Source organism: Drosophila ananassae (genome assembly GCF_017639315.1).
Source record: "Drosophila ananassae strain 14024-0371.13 chromosome 4 unlocalized genomic scaffold, ASM1763931v2 tig00000061, whole genome shotgun sequence".
NCBI classification, from domain to species: Eukaryota; Metazoa; Arthropoda; class Insecta; order Diptera; family Drosophilidae; genus Drosophila; species Drosophila ananassae.
This window is the reverse complement of record NW_025319038.1, coordinates 3888049-3910561: the sequence shown is the minus strand read 5'-3', so window position 1 is coordinate 3910561 and position 22513 is coordinate 3888049. Positions and strand designations below refer to the sequence as shown.

Sequence of the window (22513 nt, the reverse complement as noted above, 5' to 3'; positions counted from 1 at the left end):
GAAGATATTCCCCAGGCCCAACGAAAGCAGAGACATTATAAGTCGGTTTATGCATCCGACAAGATGAAGCGCTGGTGTGAACTTCCAGAAGATGACCAAGATGTCGATGATGACTCGAAGGACGACCCCATCTACGAATCTCGCGAGGACGCTGAGAATTTATCAGGAAAGGCCGAATGTAAACAGCTAAGCAGCAATCAAATGTAGGATAACAGAAGCTGTTATCGAATAGTAGAGGAGACTGTTAATAAAGCTGCGAGTAGTTAGTCTTAAGCAAGAAATAGAGCAGAAACGACGCATAAGTTAAGATCAACATGTAAACTATATCTAACATATCCACACCTTAATAAACTTATGAGACCACTAAGAAAACCATCCTCTCACAGACTTATATACTGCGTGCAGAGGAAAGAAGGATAAGTGCAAAGTTTGAAGACAATAGCTTTAAAACTGAGCCACTTTTTTGTGTAGAAAAATACAGAGGAGGTGATCCTGATCAAAAATACACACTTAATAGGGTCGGAGGTGTCTCCTTCACTACGTTGCACACATTTGACCAAAATTATAATACCTCTGCAAGGGCATAACGACGGACAGAAGGGCATAACGACGGACGGTTATGCTTTTTTACTTTTTTCCTCGTGTTCCTGACAGAGAATATATGTAAATTATAATTTTAACATAGGTAGAGTCGGAGTTTAATCTTTAAAAGCATTACAAAAATCTGAAAAATTTTCCCGAAAAGGAAATAATTATATTATTTAATCTGATACTTACGTGTGTTAAAGCATTTGGATTTGCTTTGTGCCGCAATAGAAGATGTATTATCATTATATGCCCTTGTTGAGCTGCTTGATGTAGAGGAGTATACCCAATATTCGTACTGATTTCAATGTCAGCATCGTTTTCAATCAGGAATTTTACAAGGCTTAGATGACCGTAATGGGCTGCAATGTGCAATGGTGTATAGCCATTTTTAGTGCGCTCCGAAATTTCAGCGCCATTATCCAAAAGAATCTGGGAAACAAGGGTATGACCCCCTTGGGCAGACAAATGTAACGGAGTCAATCCGTTTTTAGAATGGGTATTTTTTCCACCATTTTGAAGAAGTAATTCAACCATATCAATAAGTCCTTCTTGTGCTGCCAAATGCAATGGTGTATAGCCACTTTTACTAATGGACCCCACATCAGCTTTATTGTTCAATAGATGTCGAGCTATATCTAAGTGGTTCCTTTTAGCAGCAATATGAAGAGCAGAATGTCCGTTTCGGGCGCTTATGTTTGGACATGATCCATTTGCCAAGAGCTGGTCTACAACCAACTGATGCCCATAGTGAGTGGCTACGTGTAAAGGGGTGACATCGTTTTTTCCCAGACAATCAATGGATGCACCGTTTTTGATCAGTAGTGATACTAAGTCTTGGTGACCATATTTACTGGCTAAATGAAGAGGAGTGAAGCCTTTAATAGTCACAGCATCAAGAACGGCACCACATTCCAAAAGAATGTGTGCCACATCTTCCCGGTCTTCTTTGGATGCAATATGCAGAGCGGTGTACTTGTCTTTAGTTTCAGCATTAATTAAAGCTCCATGTTGTAACAATAATTTTATTATATTAATGTTACCCAACCTAGAAGCTACATGTAATGGCGTTTGTCCTTCTCGAGCAATAATATCCACATTTGCTCCATTACGAAGTAATATTCGAATTATGTCTGTCTAAAATATAACATCTTTTAAATCTATATTTTTCTTATTTTGTTTTTATATATAAATAGTTTGTTAAATGTTACCTGATTAGCTCTAGCTGCCAGATGCAATGAAGATTCTCCGCGAATTGTTTGAATATCCGGGTTGGCGTTGTGCTGTAGCAAGAATATAACAATGTTCATGCACCCTAGACGAGACGAATTTTGTATTACTTATATTTAGTTTTTGAATGAAAAGTGATTCTACTGCTAAGATAATAATTCTTTCATAAAATCAATTCTAAGAAAAAACAAGAAAGGAGAGCTAACTTGCAGGTAAGTAGCAGCTTATATTATTATATATATGTATATATATATATCTTATCGTATATAGTTGTCCGATCCTTATGAGAATTTCACCATCAAATAAATTGTCTAATAAAAAACAAGCAACAAGGACACAGTCGGCCGATCCTTATGAAAATTGGTAGATCGGAATATGTTGCCAAAAATTTGTACCAAATCCCATCTTTCTAACTTATACCAAACCATAACCATTCTAAGCATAACCAAAGTTACGGCATTTCCCGATCAATCAGTTATATGGCCGATCCCGGCCGATCCGACTTATATACTGCCAGCAAACAAAAGAAGGATGTGGCAAAGTTTGAACTCGATAGCTTTAAAACTGCGAGTATAGTTTGCGTAGAAACAGACAGACCGACGGACATGATTATATCGGCTTAGGAGGTGATCCTGTTCAAAAATATAAATACTTTATAGGGTCGGCGATGTCTCCTTCACTGCGGTGGACACTTTTGACCAAAATTATGATACACTCTGCAATGGTATAATAAATATTTTATTGGTATGGATTCTCAAATTGTCTGCTCATTAAAATTGTTGAGTAATCGTCTCCCAGGCTAGAAACTATTGCTAAAGCTTTACGTGGAAGCGTTGCACACACTAAATGTGCAGCGCAGTTCTAGTACATTCATTGTCAAAGAAATACTACAAAAACCAGGAAGATTAGAGAATTCCCCGCCAATAGTGGATGAACAAGACGAGCCTTAGAAGGACATTGAACCAAAAGCCCAACTTTTTTAACTCACAAACTCATGGAAAGCCTGTTAACAAGGGAATTCAAGGAGTTCTATTCATCGCAAACTCTCAAGTACGCAAATGTACGGAACACATCCCCCGGCAAGGGTATAAGCCATCTCCAATAGGAATCAAGAAGAAATGCTAAAAAGGACCGTGATTCCTATTTCCGTACTGACCAACAAGAAAAAACGCTTAGTACTACGTGGAATGTCCATGAAGAATGGTCTTAACCACCTGGTTTAAATTTGAAATAGTTTATTAATGCTTTCCCTTGATGTAAAATTGAATTGATGGTGAAATTCTCGTAAGAATCGGTAAACTATATACGATCCGACATATATATAATATAGGACACTACCTAACTGCAAAGTTATATTATTATTTTTTCTTGTTTTATTTTAAAATTTTATATCCTTCCGTGAAAAAAATTAATTTCAATTTTGGCTCTATTTGAAGGAAGGATCTCAGCTAATAACTTGTTTAAAAATTTCATTTCAAATTTTATAATTCTATAAATACTTACCCATGAAACTGGCCACGTGTAAAGGAGTTAAGCCCGATTCTGTCGTAGCACTTATATTAGCTCCTTGTTTAATAAGTAGCTCAACTACTTTAATGCGATTCTTTTTGCAGGCAATATGGAGGGGAGTGAATCCATTGAGAGCCCTGGAGTTTGAATTCGCCCCATAATCAAGCAAAAGCTTGGATACTTTGACGTGACCGCAATGGGCGGCCACATGAAGAGCTGTTAAATAATCAATGGTCACCTCATCTACTGGAGCCTCTTTGTCCAATAGTAATCGAGCTGCTTCATCATGCTCTCCTTGAGCTGCCATATGAAGCGCAGTCAGACCATTCCTTGTTTTTGTTAATATGGGTGCATTTTTTTGTAACAATATCTGAATAACGTCTATATGACCAGAACGTGATGCACAGTGTAGTGGCGTCAGACCGTCACGTGTTGCAGCATCTATGCAGGCACCACGTGATAGTAACAAGTTGCATACTAAAGATTTACCCCATTTACTCGCTACGTGTAACGGAGTAATATTATGTTTTGCCACAAAATTGACATCAGCATTCCAATCTAATAAAAATTTGGCAACTTCCACATTTCCATAGTGTGCAGCAATATGTAGGGGTGTAAATCCTGATTTAGAAACAATATCTGCATTGTGATCATTTTTTAATAATAACGTAGCTCCATTTACATCATTTTTTTTTGCCGCAATATGAAGTGCTGGAAGACGGACCTTTCCGCGAGCATCATTCTCCAAAAGAACAGTCACTACTTTCTCATGACCCTGTTGCATTGCTACAGCCAATGGAGTAAACCCATCTTCAGTAGCCAGTGCTGAATTAGCACCATGTGCCAATAATACCCGACAACAAATTTCATGGTTTTCTTGTGCTGCCATGTATAAAGGAGTAAACCCATTGGAAGATTGTACATTTACATTCGCATTGTTTAAAATAAGTTGCTCAATAACTTCTAGCTGTCCTGCTAATGATGCTATATGCAATGCTGTGTTTCCTTTTTTGGTTGCATTATCCACATTTATACCTTTTGTTAACAACTCACAGCAAATATCAACATAACCATCTTTTGCAGCTAGGTGAAGAGCATTTAACCCGTTCTAAAATATATAATTACTTTAATAAGTTTTTCATCCATTTAATAATAAGTAGTTTTCTTACCGCGTTGCAGCAATTTATGTCTGCTATTTCCCCACTCTCTAAAAATCTAAGTAATTTACCAAGGTCTCCACTGCGGGCAGCTCGTAAAAAAGATATAGTCGCATCATTCTGTCAAAAAAATTTTTTTTTTCAATACTGCGCCTTAATAACATTGAAAAATAAATACCTTCGATCGTAGCCGAAGTTTTTCACAGTTGTGCATAACATAATATTTTATATATATATAATATATATACATATATGCATGTATTACATAATGCATATTACACTTTTGACCAAAATTATATTTATATATACATATAGTTAAGTGTTGATTGTCAACTTTCTTCGTTGGCACAAAAATACAAGTGAGTTAGTTAAGGCAAGGGGCAAGTCGTTAATAAACAGTGTAAAAAGTAGGGGTCCAAGATGGCTTCCTTGGGGCACCCCAGATGTGGCGCGGACTAAACGCGAGGTAACATCTTTAAAGAAAACACGTTGGGTTCTCCCAGATAAGTAGCTCGAAATCCACATAAGAAGATCAGTTGGGAATCCCAAAAGACTGAGTTTACTTATAAGAAGCGAATGGTTAACAGAGTCAAATGCTTTACTGAAGTCAGGGTAAATGTCGTCTGTTTGTAAGCCATTCCGGAAGCCATCCGTGATAAAAAATGTTACCTCCAATAAGTTGGTAGTGGTGAAGCGGCGCTTCATGAAGCCATGCTGGCACGGAGTTATTATTGAACTACATAGGTGTTGCAAATGTGGAGTGATAAGTTTTTCAAAAAGCTTTGGAATTGCTGACAATTTAGAGATGCCTCTATAATTAGCAGCGTCGGATTTTTTCCCTTTTTTATGCAGCGGAATAATGAAGGATTCCTTCCACATAAGGGGAAAGATCGAAGTTTCCAGCGATAGATTAAAGAATTTAACAAGCGGTTTGCACAGTGCCTCGGCGCAGTACTTCAGAACACAGCCTGGTACTCCATCAGGGCCTGGCGAATACACGGGCTTAACCTTAAGAAGATCCGATAACACACCACTTTGATGAAAAGATGGGCAAAATATAAGGTTGGCTGATTTGATATTATAAGTGTAAGGCTGAGCTAAACTGCTGCTAGGTGAATAGGTAGTTTGAAAAAACTGTGGAAAGAGATCGGCCATTGCCTGATCAGTATTCGCATAAGAGTTCTCAAACGTAAGCAGTGGGGGAAAAGATACACGTTTACGCTTAGTGTTTACAAAGCAAAACTGCTTCGGATCCTGAGTAAACTGAATCCTGCAGCGGCGAATGTAACTCCTATAACATTCTGCTATATGCACGGTGAAATTGGACCGAGCTACTAAGTATCTAGAATAACTAACTGTACAGCCAGTCTGGCTGGCTGAGCCAGATAATCTATGTTTATTCAAAAGTCTACTCATACTATTCTTTAAGTTGTTAAGATGCCTTGAATACCAAGGCGGATTCGTTGAAGCGGACGGATGTTTCCACGGCACACAAGCGCCAAAAAATGAGTTTACAGTGAAATAAAATTTTTGTAATGCTAAGTTTATATCATCGCATGGCAGTAAATCAGACCAATCTAATTCCGAAATTAACTTATTTAATTTCATAAAGTCAGCCTTACGAAAGAAACTTTATGAGCTTTATGAGCTGAAGAACTTTATGAGATTTAAGTGTAGACTTAAGGTCAATTAAGCTGTTGTTTTCAATTGAAAGCTCAGGAGTGGGATGATATGGATCCTCAGGGTCAGAAAGGGGCAAAGTTCTGGAAAGAGTAATTCCATCAGGATCAGAAACGAAGCATAAGTCCAACAGCCGACCTAAAGAATTTCTAACGTGGTTAATTTACCCGAGTGACAGGTCGAACATGCCCGCAGGGAAGTCATGGTGGGAGTTAAGCTGAAAAGACGGTGAATTATCAACATTTGACCACATAAGTTCTGGGATATTAAAGTCACCCAGAGCTATCAGCTGGTCACCATCAGACAGACGATCGAAAACCAATCGAATAGCGGACAAATGTTGCCAGTATGTTGGCGGTTCGGACGAAGGTGGTATGTAAGAACAGTTAACATACAAAGATTGATCGGACAAAGTGATTTTGATGCAAAGGAATGCAATGTCACCAAACTCTTGTGATTTTACCTCTTCAGAAGCGAGTTTGGAGTCTACAGAGATTAACACTCCTCCTCCCCTTCGCAGAGTTCTATCACATCTAAAAGTGGTGTACCTACTAGGAAAAACTTCGGAGCTTAAGATCTCCGGCTTTAACCAAGTTTCTGTAAATACAATAATGTGAGATGCAAAGAAAGAACTATCAGAATACAGTTTGGGAAGTTTACTACGTAACCCTCTTGTATTCTGATAGGTAAGTGTTAGAGAAGACATTAGTTTTTTAAAACTGAGGAAGATGAGGTGGAAGATTGATCAGTGGCCGTAACATGTGGGAGTTTTACACACACAGGTTTGGTTTTCTTTTTTTTCACCTTACTTGGTTGATGTTCTTGGACGAAAATGTTCTCTGGCCAAAAGCTGGCGGAACAAATCGTCTTGAACATCTGCAAGGGCACACGTATTTTGAAAGATGACGTGTGCCTGGTGTATTAATATTTAAATTTTGTAATGTACACCACCTTTATGTCGACTTTTTTTTTTGGCTTTGATGTAAGCCGAGATATCAATCTCAGAAGTATCAGGGGCAAGCCAGGAAACAAAAATATGTTTCGATGGTGGGATCACCTGCAAGGGTTTTGGTTTTATATTAAATTCCTTAAATTATGGGAATCTACATTACTTTTTTATTTTGATTTCGTTTCATAAAGCTCGTGTTTATATCAACATTGGTTTTCCATTTTGGATTACAAACGTTTTCGTTAATGATGCCGAACTCTGCTCCAGTATCTATAACGAAAAGTAGTGTCCTAACGTGAGTTTTAATTTCTAAAGGGTGCCCCAATAGTAGTGATAGTATTTCAAAAAGGGATTACTTGACAGCTGTCAAAGGTACAAACGTCATCCAGCTTTCAAAATATTCAGCAAGGTTTGCCATTTAACAATGCATCGTTTCACGCTCGCCGATCGCTTGGAAATAATACAAAAATACTATCGGAATTCCGGTTCTGTTGTGAATACGCAACGTGAATTTTGTCGTGAAGTCGGCCGTCATCATGGCTTCAGTGAGCAGGCAATTCGACGCACTGTGCAAAAATTTGACCGTGGGTACACACGTTAAGTCTTTGGTTTACGCTAACAAACCAGCCACTTTAGATGCCCTTGAGAACAACATTCGAGTAGCCATCAAAGCAGTTACGACACAAATGCTCGAAAATGTTATCCGAAATTGGACCGAACGCTTGAAGCACTGCCAGCGATCTCGAGGTGGCCATTTGCTTGATGTCTTGTTTCATACGTAATGGCTTGAATGTAGCTTCAAAATAAAGCCAAAACCAATTTGATATCTAAAACCGTTTTCAATTTATTTGAATTTATTTTGCTATCGTTCTTATTGGGGCACTCTTTATATAGGGGAACCCTAGAACCCTTTATTAGAATCGTCCGGCTGAGGTACTAGTTGCTCATTAGAATTTTAATAATCATCGCTGAAATTTGACCTATAGTTTGGTTTACTATTTTTCCGGAAAGGTCCGTAAAACGTATAATTCTGACGTCTAGCATCCTCGATGATTTTATAAGCCTCATCTAATGTTTCAGGGTTCCTAGCGAAAATCATAGTCTTAGTCGGCTCTGGCAAGTTGTCTTTAAATACTCCAAGGCAATTCTATTTACTTCGCCTGTGCTGTATGTCTCATCTTTGTGTGTAAGTATACGATTATGCAAGCGATTTGTAACATCGTTACGTTTATCATAATACTAGCTGTATCCTGCCACGCTTCTCTGTGACGTATTGTGGTTGGACGATCAAGAAATTTGATTTTGAAAGTTGCCATGAATTCGTTAGTTACAATTTACGAACCAAATTACGTCATTTGGAAGCAAGAATTATATTTCCTAATATTTAATAGGAAATGCTTCGATTCAGCAGTGGTTGCAGCAAGCAGAGTTCGCAGTGGCTCTGGTGGTGTTTCAAGTTGACGTAATTTGATTTTTCCGCCAGAACAACACATTTCTTTCGTTTCATTATTGAACTTCAGAGCCTGGCAGCAAGTACAGACATGGCTCATCTGGCCAATGACGACATGGCGACTGGAGCTATAACCAACAGCTGGATCATATCGAAATGCAAGAAATTTCTGATTTCGATCTACTGTTATCTGTGCACGGAATTCAACAGACCTTGCCCTATCGTGTTCATGTCTTTGCGAGCGAATTAAATCCATTGCTGTTGATCTTCAAGCCTGACTCCACGCCTTTTCGCTGCTTCCATGATAACGTCAATTACATAGCAGTCATTTTTCGTTTTGTTATTCCAAGTCTGATTCTTTTTTGTTATACCACGTTTTATAGTGACTGACGTTTAATGTCAAGTCACACGGGAACGCTGTCGAACGGGATAAAAAGTATCCTCTGTCCGTCTCCTGGCTCTAAGCTACCTCCCTACCAATTTTCAGCCAAATCTGTTCTGCTGTTCTTGAGTTATAAGAGGTGTAACTAACTTGACTTTCTTTTATATATATAGATTGTTCTATTGTACCGTCTACGCTACACATTTAAAGCATGTCTATTAAGTTATTGCTGTTTTCTTTTTCTCCGAAGTTTTTCAGCAAGATTTCTTTGAGTTTATCCTAATTTTCGATTTTACTGTACCTGTGAATAACTGGTCTTGATATTCCTACACATTTATTTCGGACAAAACCGAATAAGATTTTTCCCGTTGCATCGTCGTAATCGGCGAGCATTGGCATAATTGCTTCGATTTGCGAAATAAAATCTGGCAATTGGTTAACATCGGTGCCATCAAAGTCTTGTACGTTTTTCAAGCAGTTAAAAGTGAAATTAAAGGCATTTATACTAGTAGAATTCATTTGTAACTTATTTATGTGTAAATTACCCAGAAAAGAAAAAGTTGTGATTTATGTTTTATGCTTTGGGACCACGGTTTGTCAACTATTGCTTCGCCCCGATCGCCGCGATTGCCTTGTTCACAGTTTCCAGGCGTAGTGGTAAGAAAAGCTTCTAGTTCACCTTCTCCACGTTCTTCGTTCTTATCAAACTCTGCGTGTTACTAAATGTGCTTTTAGCACGTGCGCGCTTAGTATTTAGCGATGTCCAATACTATGTTTTTTCCTGTGTTAATGTAGAATATTGTATTGAAACACGCAATTTTAGAGTTTATAGTTGTCGATATTAGGTAGCTGTAGTTTTATGTTTTAAATCCTCGTCGCCTGTTAAGGGTTGATTGCCAACTTTCTCAGTTGGTACAAAAATGATCTTGTGACACTTTTAGTTTGTCGTTTAATTATTATACGCGGGTTTATGTTTATAGTATAATTATTGACTTTATTAATTATTTGATTAACATCCGCTATGAATCGTGATCAACTTAAGACTGACTTATAATCTAAGCTTTCGAAGCTGTGAAGTTCTGCGAGGTAGAAGCTCATTTATACAGCATGTGTACATACATATTATAATTTTGTCAAGAATTTACTTCGCAGTAGAAGAGGCATCTCCGATCCCATAAAGTGTATGTATTCTTGATCAAGATGGACTCCAGAGTCGATATAAGCATGTCCGTCTGTCTGTTTCTACGAAAACTAGTCTCTCAGTCTCTCAAACTTCTTGCACAACCGTTCTATTTTTAAATAAGCTTGGGTCTGTTTCCACCGTTTCTATTAGAAAAATGAATTGATAGTGAAATTCTCATATGGATCGACCAAATATTTACGATCCAATATATATATATATTCAAGGGTATATTAATATCGGCTCCACCCGAAGTTAGCTTCCCTTTTTGTTTTTTATGGTAAGCTTCAAATTTAGTGGCTTTTTTTAACCCTAAAGAAAAACGAAAAGGATGAAAGGCTAACTTTAGGCGGACAAACTATATCTGGGAAGCTTTTAAATACAGTTAGTCAAGAAGAGCACACGCAGCAAATTACAAAATCATTTAAATTACCCAATCGTTGATTGGGACAAGATCCGCAGCAAACTCAACCACAATTCTGGCTATGGTGAGAGGGTCAAGGTGGAGGAAGCAGTGGTGCTACGGCGACAGGTGGTCCTCAAACTGAACGAGGACACCGAATGGAGTACGGTTTCGAGCACGATGCGGTAAAGATTGTAACGTGTAACGGTGTGTATTATAGGAGTGACCCGTCTTCACTGGGGCACGCTATAGAGTCCGGCTCGAACTCATCGGCTTGGGGGGTGATGGTCTTGTTTCGCACTAGTTACGTATTAATAATCTAAAGTCGAGAATTGAGCGTGCCAGCCATAGAGGAATTGCAAAATACAACCGGTAAAATTACATGGAAGTTAAAATTTTACAGAGGTGAATAAAGAAGGACGTGAGCCAACCTAGTTACGGTTAAGATCATCATTCTTGAGATTAACTCTTGTTAGCGTCAACACGACAACATATGGTAAAATAACTAACGAATAGCAGAACAAGCGAATGTCATCGATAATCGTCAGTCGCAGAAGAGGAAAAAGACGAACACGATTTTTAAAAGCCTTTGTAATTTAATTAAATAAATATTATAATAATTTAAATGCGTGCTATTAGAACTTGTTTATTGGACATTTTCAAATCCTGGGTTGCAACAACTCTGATGACCCCTTTATCCTAAGACCGCTAGGTCATTAGCTGAGTTTTGATGAATAAAGTTTAGTTAATTTTCATGATTCAAGATTAACAGGGTTTAATATTGTAGATATTAATCTACAATATATTGTAGATGTAGATATTGTAGATTAAACTTACATACTAACATAATGACAAATTTACTAAAATACTCAGATTAGTTCTATAAAAAAATTGTTATAAAAGTAGAAAAGTCTTCATAATTGTATTCGATTAAGTTTTTTTTCGAACTGATGAATGTATATAAAATTCGAGAAAATATTTCCAAAAGTTATTTTAAGAGTTCACAAAAGTTTTCTCCGCATTTGAAAGCTGTACCTTGAAGAGGTCCAAATATTTCGTTAAACGCGATTTAAATTCAAAATTGTTTTCTTTTAGTATACACTTAAAAGCTTTGCAATAAAGTTGCATTAGATAATTTTCAAATTCATTGACGACTAGATCGTTATTAAAAGGGATTCATTTACTCAATAGATATTTAAAAGCAAATCTTGCCCTATCAGAGAAGAATTTAAAATTATGTTAAAAGCATACACAAAATTACTCCAGTATCTACTTCTGATCCAGCGTAAAAAGATCGATCTTCCGAGGGCTGAAAGCTGTAATTGACCTAAAAGCGGCCATGTCTTCAAATTAGGTAATAAAATATGTATTGTGTGTTCAAAAGTGAAGATATTTCTTATCCCCGCGAGTGTTACGGCAAGGCGACTATTCAAGGGGGTTTATGTGCGATCGACTAAATTTAAACTTTTTTTTGCTGCGACGTGGCCAAAGCTCGGGAAGATATACAAGTGTTCCGGGGACGACGTCAACTCATCTCATCCGGGTAATTTTCTCAATCCCTCAACAGAAATCTGATTTATATCTTGGGATTAAGGGGCACGAACTAAAAAAAGTATTACCCCTGGGTTAGGGTTCACCGATCCGCACTGTTCACATGGTTTACAAACCCGAATATGCGGCCCCTTTAAATAAAGTTGCATTTGGCGGCAGGACAACCAGGAGATAGCCCATCCAGCATTATGCATTACCTGTAGGAATTGCTCCTGGCTCTTGAAAAAAATTTCCTTTTCACTATTTTCCACAGCTGCAGCGGAAACGTCCCAGATCTAAATCATCCTCCATATTTTAAAACAACCCATTAATCTTCCCTAACCAACACCCTATCAGGGTAGCCTAATCCCCTGCCAGGCTTAACCGGTAATAACAAAGTTTGCTAGCCCCACCTATTGTTCAAATCTAAGCGTCCCAAAATATCACAATGTAATCTGTCCACTATAAGGGACGCTGCAATGATTTTTATTTAACGGCTACTCGAATCAAATACTGCAGTCATCTTTTACATATCTTGTTTAAATTTTCCCCGATTTCTTTTAAAGTCCCTTCAGACCACCGCTACAAAATCGAATGTCGAAAGGGCTGTTGGAGGCGTCGGAATGGAGAAGAGCTCCTTGCTAGGCTCCGACACCGAAAAGGAGGTTACTGTGGTGGAAAATCTTAAGGATGTCCATGACATTTCTGCAGACATTACCACTGTAAGGAGGCACCCGCTGCCCTCCTACTCCACCTCGATGAAAGTGGAGCTAATGTAGCTCTCATCCAGGAACCATCGATCTATGGAGACAGGATGCTTGGTTTGGGGCTTCGGAGTTCAGGCTTTGTATAACTGGTAAAACAGGTAAAAGCCATGAATTCTCGCAAAAAAGAACCTTCATATCTTCTTGCTACCAAATTTCAGCAACGGCCTCATTTAGAATATGCTCGGCGTACATGTGCCACGACCAGGTCGGTCCTCCCCCTGCTCAGGCGGCTTTTGGATAACAGCGAGAAGCGAAAGCTGGGCCAATTAATAGGGTGCGACGCCAATGCCCATCACCATCAAAGGGGAAGCACTGACACAAACAAGAGGGGTGAGTAAATCTTCGATTTTATACTGAGCTCGGCTACAACATCCAACATCCTCTCAAATACGACCCCCAACGTAAGCTATATAAAGACTGCGGATGGGCAAATGGAGATGATGGAATGGAATGGAAATAGAGTGATTTCCAGACCTGCAGAAACTCGCACACAATCTGGACCACCCACTCGCGGCAATTACCGGGCACTGGCAGATAGGCGTACATGCAGCATGGCTCTCGGTGCCCCACACTGACTACTGCATGGTTACGCACCTCCGATGGCTCTTCCCGGCATTTGGCCGCAATAGACTTAAGCTCTTTGGAGCCGCTACACTAGCGGACTTAAGCGACCTCACATATATCTCTCCGCTTGGACTGGTAGCCTTCATTAGGAAAGCCGGTTGGGACCACGAGCACCTACAAGTAGGATAGGTATACAGGCACTCCGAGTAGACATGAAGGGGAATCCCTGGCTATTGCGGTAACACAAGAAGCTCTAGAGGCTCAAGTTGATTCGAGTGAGTCTTCGGGTGAGGGAGGGTTAAGATTTGCATCCCACTTAACTTCCCTAAGATCAAATAATTCTTTTTAGAGATTCAAAGCGTTTATTGGGAACTGTAGACACATGACCCATACCCTAGTATAGGACTGACCAATAGAGGACTGATATATATATAAGCATTTAGTTATGTAAGGGTCATTAAAATTCAGTTGATCATCTTTTTATAAAAGAGCTTATTTTAATGAAGCAGCACCAAGGTCATAAAGCCGAGTTAATTTTTAAATGCAATCCCATAGAGAAAGTATGTAGCCAGAATCGCTGGCGAAAATGACAGAAACTTGCATAAAAAAAAATTTTTTGAGTGCACTGAAGTTCGATTTTGAACGTAATGAAGGCAAAGCTTAACATGAAAGCAGGTACTGAAAGCAGGGCCTGACTCATTTATGAAAAACAAAAGGGGAAAGCTAACTTCGGGCGGAGCCGAAGTTGATATACCCTTGCAGTTCAGTCGCAGTCCACTAGGTGGCGTCACGCATCTTATATTATTAAATATATAGCGGATCGTATATAGTCGGCCGATCCTTATGAAATTTGGCATATTGAATTATTTTGCCCAAAGAGTAATCTGTACCAAGTCCCATCTTTCTAACTTAAAAAACACCAAAGTTATGCCCATTCCGATCGTTTTATGACAGCTATAGGATATAGTCGGACGATCCTTATGAAATTTTGTACATAAGATATTTTGGTCAAATATAACATGTGTGGAAAGTCCCAACCCTTTAACTTAAAAAACACCAAAGTTATGGCATTTCCGATCAATCAGTTATATGGCAGCTATAGGATATAGTCGACCGATCCCGGCCGTTCCGACTTATATACTACCTGCAAAGGAAAGAAGGGTGTGTGCAAAGTTTCAACTCGATAGCTCCAAAACTGAGAGACTAGTTTGCGAAGAAACCGACAGACAGACAGACAGACAGACAGACGGACAGACGGACATGCTTATATCGACTCAGGAGGTGATCCTGATCAAGAATATATATACTTTATAGGGTCGGAGATGTCTCCTTCACTGCGTTGCACACTTTTGACCAAAATTATAATACCCTCTGCAAGGGTATAAAAAGTAAAGAGCAACGGCCCCAAATGACTTCCTTGAGAGATTTCAAACGGACTAGGCAAGATTGTAGATTTTGAAAAATGAACTAAATAGTTTTGTTCTTTTATTTGAGTAGATGAAAAGCCACGGAAGGAGTCCTTAAGGACATGACCCACAAATAAAATCTTGGTCACATCTTTAACTTGATAGTCATTTTAAAAGCCATCTTTAACAAAGGATGAAAACGTTTTGGCATGGTCAAATGATTGAAGCTGCAAACGTGGAGTGAATAATTTTTTTTTGCTTTGGAATTGCTGACAATTTTAAGATGCCTTCATTAAATGAAAAAAATATCAGGTTCCAAAGATAATTTACAATGTTATTAGACTTCTCATTCCATACAACGAAAATGGACGCAAAAATTTCTTGCGACAGGCCCCCGGAGGCTCCAGAGAGACTCTCTTACTCGCATTTTTATGCTCATAATCTCATTGAACTTTTTTGGTCGTCGCAAAAAAGCGCATCATCAAGAAGGTTCTATCGCGGTTAAACTGATCTTTATCTTGTTTAATGATTAAGGTATCTGCTTGTTGATCTCGTAAGGTCGTGGAATCGATCCCAAGCAAAAAAAAATTTTTTATGAGTTGATTTTTGTTTACTTTAATTTAAAATAAACGGTTATATTCAATATTTTTTTTTTAATGTGGATTCTTAATAATTGAGATTGTTTTATACATGCAAATTTGTAGAGGTATATTATAGTCTGTCACAAAGTACGCGCGATTCCTTGATAGCTTACAGGCTTGCATGTAGGTCCAGTACACAAAAGCACTAAGGTCCGAATCCCAGGGTGAGTAATTATAATTACTCTGAAATTCAGGTCTGAATCAGGGGTTATTTCGGGACAATTTTCACTCCTGAATCCGGATTCGAAATCAGGACGGATTCTGGGCTGATTCATGCCTGAAATCGAATTCCGGGCCGAGAGGACATTTTCAAAAATTTCAGTACAAAATTCCGGGGAGCTTGTTCTAGATTTCCGAGCGGATTCCTGGGTGATTCGGGGGACGCACGGGTGAATCCGGGGTGATTCGTGGGTGATTGGACTGCTGGGCAGCTAAATTTTTTGATTTTTTTAACTTTTCAGGCATGCTACCCTAAGAAAAATTGGGTACACATTATATGACTAATGATGATATGTTTTATATTTTTGCGTTTTATATATACACACATGCAACTTTTTATTAATTTAGAGACACATTTTTAAAAATGGCGTTAATTACAACTCTATTTCCCGTAGTCCCTCAAAAAAAAGGTGCCTCCGCGTTGTCAGCGGAACATTTTTCAGGATCAACAGAAATAAAAATGAAAAAATACGTGTTTTAGTAAAAACAATAAACTAGGTATTGAACGAGGGGAAAAAATATAAACAAATTGGGATTTTTGACATTTTTATTAAAAAAAACATTTTTTTGTAAATAAATGACATTTTTTTGTAAATAGGTGTAATTAAACAAAATCCTTCGGTTAATACCTTGTAAATGAGTATTAAGTATATGAGAGTCTGCCTATACCTGCCCTCGAGCATCCACCTTTTTAAGGCTGTATCTCCGAAACTATTAATCGGATCACGAAATTTAGAACAATATTCTAGAAATGTTATAGAATTCAATAAGACAATACAAATTTTTTTTGATTTTTTAAAACCGCGAAACCGATTTAACCGATTAATAACATGAACATGAAAGTCCATTACCGCTAAACTTTTAGCCATGCCTTTTAGCCATTTACTGTATGGTTGGCGTCTAAAATATCAATTACTATTGATGAAACCTGCAAAACACCACAGCAAATGGGACGTCCAACCTTATCTTACACGAATTCCAAATCTATTATCAATCACTTTGCAGGGGCGGCAAGCGTGGGCGTGGTCGTACTGGCACAATTTTTCTACACAAATTATTAATGCCATAACAATAAAATGTGCGAAGTATAAACCATATAGCTAAATTTTTCGTCTTTATGCAAAAAAAAAAACGGAATTTGGACCATAGGGCGTGGAAAAATCATTGATTCTGCAATTTCCAACTGCATCCCAAAGATATCTGAGTTACCGTATAGTCTCGGAACCATCCAAGGAAAGGGATTACAACGTATTTTCTATGTAACAAAATAAAGGCTTCTCTATTCCTTTTCTTAGATCTTTTATTACTAAGCCAAAATGGTTTCATAAAACGGAACTGATCATCGACCATCAAGATATTAAATGGACAAATCGGACATGCGACAAGTACACTCTCTCTAAAATGAAGGTTTTTGATAAAGAAAATTGTGATACCAACGTACTTTGAAAACATCTCGCATACTATATTGAATTTTTCAAAAATACAAGCACATACGGCATAATTTTTGAAAGTAAGATTTCACGCTTTAACTTCTGCGTTAACACGTGTAAACAGGGAGAAAGTAACTAAATAAAAAAAAAACATATTTTTGATTGAAATAATTTCGTGAGACTCCAGGTAAACCAATTTTTTTAAGCGGACGGATATTTTTTTATTTTAAAGATTTTTATGCAGAGTAATTTAAAATTACTAAACTTTTGCAACTTCACCTCTTCAGAAACGAAATTGAAGTCAAAAGAGATTCCTCGTCCACCTCTTCGCAAAGGTCTCACCTAAAAGTGGAGTACCTATGGTTTAGCTACTGGTGTACAATAGCAATAACGGAGGCCAGCAAAAAAGGAAATAACAACAAGAAAGGAAAACTAACTTCGGGCGGAGCCGAAGTTGATATACCCTTGCAGTTGTGCCATTTCCGATCGTTCAGTTATATGGCGGCTATTGGATATAGTTGACCGATCCCTATGAAATTTGGCAAATCAGATTATTTTGTCCAAAATAGAATCTGTACCAAGTCCCATCTTTCTAACTTAAAAAACACCAAAGTTGGGCCAATTCCGATCGTTCTATGACAGCTATAGGATATAGTCGGCCGATCCTTATGAAATTTTGTACGTAAGATAATTTTGAACTTGGTTAAAGCCGGAGATCTTAAGCTCTAAAGTTTTTCCTAGTAGGTACACCACTTTTAGATGTGATAGAACTCTGCGAAGGGGAGGAGAAGTTAATCTCTGTAGACTCCAAACTCGCTTCTGAAGAGGTAAAATCACAAGAGTTTGGTGACATTGAATTCCTTTGCATCAAAATCACTTTGTCCGATCAATCTTTGTATGTTACCTGTTCTTACATACCACCTTCGTCCGAACTGCCTACATACTGGCAACATTTGTCCGCTGCTATTCGTTTGGTTTTCGATCGTCTGTCTGATGGTGACCAGCTGATAGCTCTGGGTGACTTTAATATCCCAGAACTTATGTGGTCAAATGTTAATAATTCACCGTCTTTACAGCTTAACTCCCACCATGACTTCCCTGCGGGCATGTTCGACATGTCACTCGAGTAAATTAACCACGTTAGAAATTCTTTAGGTCGGCTGTTGGACTTATGCTTCGTTTCTGATCCTGATGGAATTACTCTTTCCAGAACTTTGCCTCTTTCTGACCTTGAGGATCCATATCATCCCACTCTTGAGCATTCAATTGAAAACAACAGCTTAATTGACCTTAAGTCCACACTTAAATCTCATAAAGCTCATAAAGTTTCTTTCGTAAGGCTGACTTTATGAAATTAAATAAGTTAATTTCGGAATTAGATTGGTCTGATTTACTAGCATGCGATGATATAAACTTAGCATTACAAAAATTTTATTTCACTGTAAACTCATTTTTTGACGTTTGTGTGCCGTGGAAATATCCGTCCGCTTCAACGAATCCGCCTTGGTATACAAGGCATCTTAACAACTTAAAGAATAGTATGAGTAGACTTTTGAATAAACATAGATTATCTGGCTCAGCCAGCCAGACTGGCTGTACAGTTAGTTATTCTAGATACTTAGTAGCTCGGTCCAATTTCACCGTGCATAACGCAGAATGTTATAGGAGTTATATTCGCCGCTGCAGGATTCAGTTTACTCAGGATTCGAAGCAGTTTTACAACTTCGTAAACACTAAGCGTAAAAATGTGTCTTTTCCCTTACTGCTTACGTTTGAGAACTCTTATGCGAACACTGATCAGGCAATGGCCGATCTCTTTGCACAGTTTTTTCAAACTATGTATTCACCTAGCAGCAGCTCAGCTCAGCCTTACACTTATAAAGTCCAATCAGCCAATCTTATATTTCGCCCATCTTTAGATCAAAGTGGTGAGTTATCGGATCTTCTTAAGGTCAAGCCCGTGTATTCGCCAGGCCCTGATGGAGTACCAGACCGCTTGTTAAACTCTTTAATCTATCGCAGGAAACTTCGATCTTTCCCTTTGAGTGGAAGGAATCCGACGCTGCGAATTATAGAGGCATCTCTTAATTGTCAGCAATTCCAAAGCTGTTTGAAAAACTTATCACTCCACATTTGCAACACCTATGTAGTTCAATAATAACTACGTGCCAGCATGGCTTCATGAAGCGCCGCTCTACCACTACCAACTTATTGGAGCTAACATCTTTTATAACGGATAGCTTTCGGAATGGCTTACAAACAGACGTCATTTACATTGACTTCAGTAAAGCATTTGACTCTGTTAACCAATCGGATTCCCAACTGATCTTCTTATCTGGATTTCGAGCTACTTATCTGGGAGAACCCAACGTGTTTTCTTTAAAGATGTTACCTCGCGTTTAGTATGCGCCACATCTGGGGTGCCCCAAGGAAGCCATCTTGGACCCCTACTTTTTACACTGTTTATTAACGACTTGCCCCTTGCCTTAACTAATTCACTTGTTCTTATGTTCGCTGATGACATTAAGCTATGCCTTCAGTATAAATGCACTAGTGCCCAGTCTACTTCAATCCGATTTGGATAAACTTCAAAATTGGTGTTTAGCAAATAACCTAAAGCTTAATGGATCGAAATGTAAACTTATGTCTTTTTACCGATCTAGTCCTCACCAGGCTATATACTTTCTCTATGGGAACGCCTTAGAACGATTAACTCAGGTTAACGATCTAGGTGTCCTATTAGATTTGAAACATAAATTTACCGACCATATATCTACCATGGTTAATAAAGCTATGGGTGTGCTTGGTTTTATTAAAAGATGGTCAAAAGAATTTAATGACCCGTACATAAATAAAACGTTATATACATCACTGGTCCGTCCGATTCTTGAGTATGGATCGTGTGTCTGGAGTCCTCAATATGGAGTACACCAAGATCACATTCAATCTTTACAAAAAAACTTCCTTACTTTTGCGCTTAGGGGACTTAATTGGGATGCAAATCATTACCTCCCCTCTTATCGTAGTAGACTTTTACTAATCAACTTACCATCATTAACAAATCGTAGAGCGATGCTGGGTGTCATGTTTCTATACAATCTTATTTATGGAAATATAGACAGCCAGCCTTTACTAACACGTTTAAATTTTAACGTTCCTAGTAGAAGGACTAGAAACTTTCGTCCTCTACTCCTTAGCCATTGTAGTTCGACATATGCCCAACATGATTCGTTCAGGGTATTATGTTCGGACTGCAATGGTCCCTACCACATCTTGTCACTTTGCTCTACTAACAATCTTAAATCGCTGGGGTGGGCTGTACGAATGCTGTGAAAACCGTGCGCAAAAAAAAAAAAAATATATATATATATTCTGGTCAAATATAACAAGTCCCAACCCCCTAACTTAAAAAACGATAGTCGATATAGTCGTCGATATAAGCATGTCCGTCTGTCTGTCTGTCGGTTTCTACGCAAACTAGTCTCTCAGTTGTAGACCCATCGAGTTGAAACTGTGCACTCATCCTTCTTTATCTTGCAGGTAGTACATAAGTCGGAACGGCAGGGATCGGTCGACTATATCCTAAGGCTGCCATATAAATGATTCATCGGAAATGCCAGAACTTTGGTGTTTTTTAATTTAGAGGGTTGGGACACATGTTATATTTGACCAAAATATCTTATGTACAAAACTTCATAAGGATCGACCGACTATATACTATAGCTGTCATAGAACGATCGGAATTGACATAACTTTGTTGTTTTTTAAGTTAGAAAGATAGAATACAGATACTTGCTTAAACCGAGTCAGAGGCTATTCTGATTGAGAATTGCGTTGATTTAGTATAAAAATATACATACATACCTCCATATATTCTTTGTTATATCCTTCACTGCGTTGAACTTTTGACCAAAATTTGAATATGTACTGTCTAGAGGGGTTACAAATTATACATACGAACGAATAACCAACAAAAATAATTGATAAATACACTGAAGATAGAAGCTGTTCATTCAACTCTAAACTCAAAGGATCTACTATTCTAATTTACTAATTCTGAAGATTTTAGCCTTGCTTGGTAATTTATTTTATGAACTTATACGTTATACATACATAAGTATATACACTTAGTCTTTAGATGCCAAATATATTAGGTTAATATTACACATACACATATGCATGTACATATGTTCATATCCAGTAGCTATGTATGTATATCAATAGTTTTTTTTGTTTATGTTAATTCCATATATGTAAACATACATACATGCAACATAAATGTATCCCAATGATATGGGTAAATTTTTAAAAATTATAATTGTTGTCTTTAAATTTATCTCACCTGATTCTCATACATTTTAATTCCATTCATTTTATCCCCTGGTACTGCATTATTCAGGGGGGTAATAATGCTTTGTTGAGTAACATTTTCCCCTTTATTTATTACTGCCTTCTCGACATTCAACTCACCAAGAGTCATTGCGAAGTATTAAAAACTAGAAAATAAGAATATGTTTGAGCTCAAATTATTAATTACTTAATCAAATAATTTTTTGGTTTTTAAGCGCATTTTAAATTTTTAGGCTTAATAATGTTCAAAATAATAACGTAAAAAATTTGGTTAATAATGTGTCTGTGTTGATCTGACATCATTTATCTGCAAATACATATGTATATTTTATGACTTAATGACGTCATTGTTAACTTTGTAAATATTTATTCTTTTTAACCTTTATTTATTTTTTAAAAGTCTAAATTTTTCATAGAAGAAAATTAAAAGATTGAAAGAAACTCCACGGGCCACATATAACTAACTTTTAAGGGTTTCACTCTCCGGAGAAACTCAGTACAGGAAAAGTAGATTATCTTAAATATCTATCGTTTAATTCACATATCTATATTCTCTTGTATATTTTTGCCAGTGATGCGCAATTTTTCTGCTATTATGAAAATTTGATGGATAAAAGATCGACAAAACCCGTTTTACATAAGAGTAAGCGAGAGAAATATATTGAAAAATTTTTTTTGATAGGGTCTGTTCAAGAACTCAGACCGAAAAAAATACCAGAAATTTACTTAGGAGATGCCAACCAGAAGCGATGACCGTTTTACAGGTCTTACCGAAAAGATTACAAATTTTTTACTTTCAGCCCTTTTGACACGGTCAGTGATAGACTTACAAGAAATTTTTGTTGTTATACCCTTGCAGATGATATTATAATTTCGTCAAAAGTGTGGAACGCATTGAAGGAGACATCTCCAAACCTATAAAGTATACATTTTTCTTGTCACCTCCCGAGTCGATATGGGTACGTCCGTCTTTCTGTTTCTACGCAAACTAGTCTCTCAGTTTTAAATCTATAAACTTGAAACTTTGCTTACATCCTTCTTTTGCTTGCCGGCAGTATTTAAGTCGGAATGGCCGGATTGG

At 37.7% G+C, this 22513-nt stretch overlaps 1 protein-coding gene across 7 annotated transcripts in view; it reads right to left on the bottom strand.

The window, feature by feature from the left end:
• LOC6506034 (ankyrin-3) overlaps nucleotides 1-22096 on the bottom strand; it is a 69463-nt gene extending 47367 nt beyond the window's left edge. For 2 of the 7 annotated variants that reach the window (XR_004311328.2, XR_006507868.1), the window contains exons 1-6: nucleotides 21898-22090; nucleotides 21425-21578; nucleotides 4494-4601; nucleotides 3319-4432; nucleotides 1797-1900; nucleotides 778-1722 (exon numbers count right to left, since the gene is read on the bottom strand). Coding sequence is in view for 5 of the 7 variants with exons in the window: in XM_044717740.1 (XP_044573675.1) it covers nucleotides 778-1722; nucleotides 1797-1900; nucleotides 3319-4432; nucleotides 4494-4601; nucleotides 21425-21562 (2409 nt within the window). In the remaining 2 variants the exon portion in view is untranslated. Of the gene's footprint in view, nucleotides 1-777; nucleotides 1737-1796; nucleotides 1901-3318; nucleotides 4433-4493; nucleotides 4602-20946; nucleotides 21014-21424; nucleotides 21579-21812 lie in introns of those variants that run through there. The other 5 variants (XM_044717739.1, XM_044717740.1, XM_044717738.1 and 2 more) reach the window with 5 other exon arrangements.
• Between the last annotated feature and the right edge of the window lie 417 nt (nucleotides 22097-22513).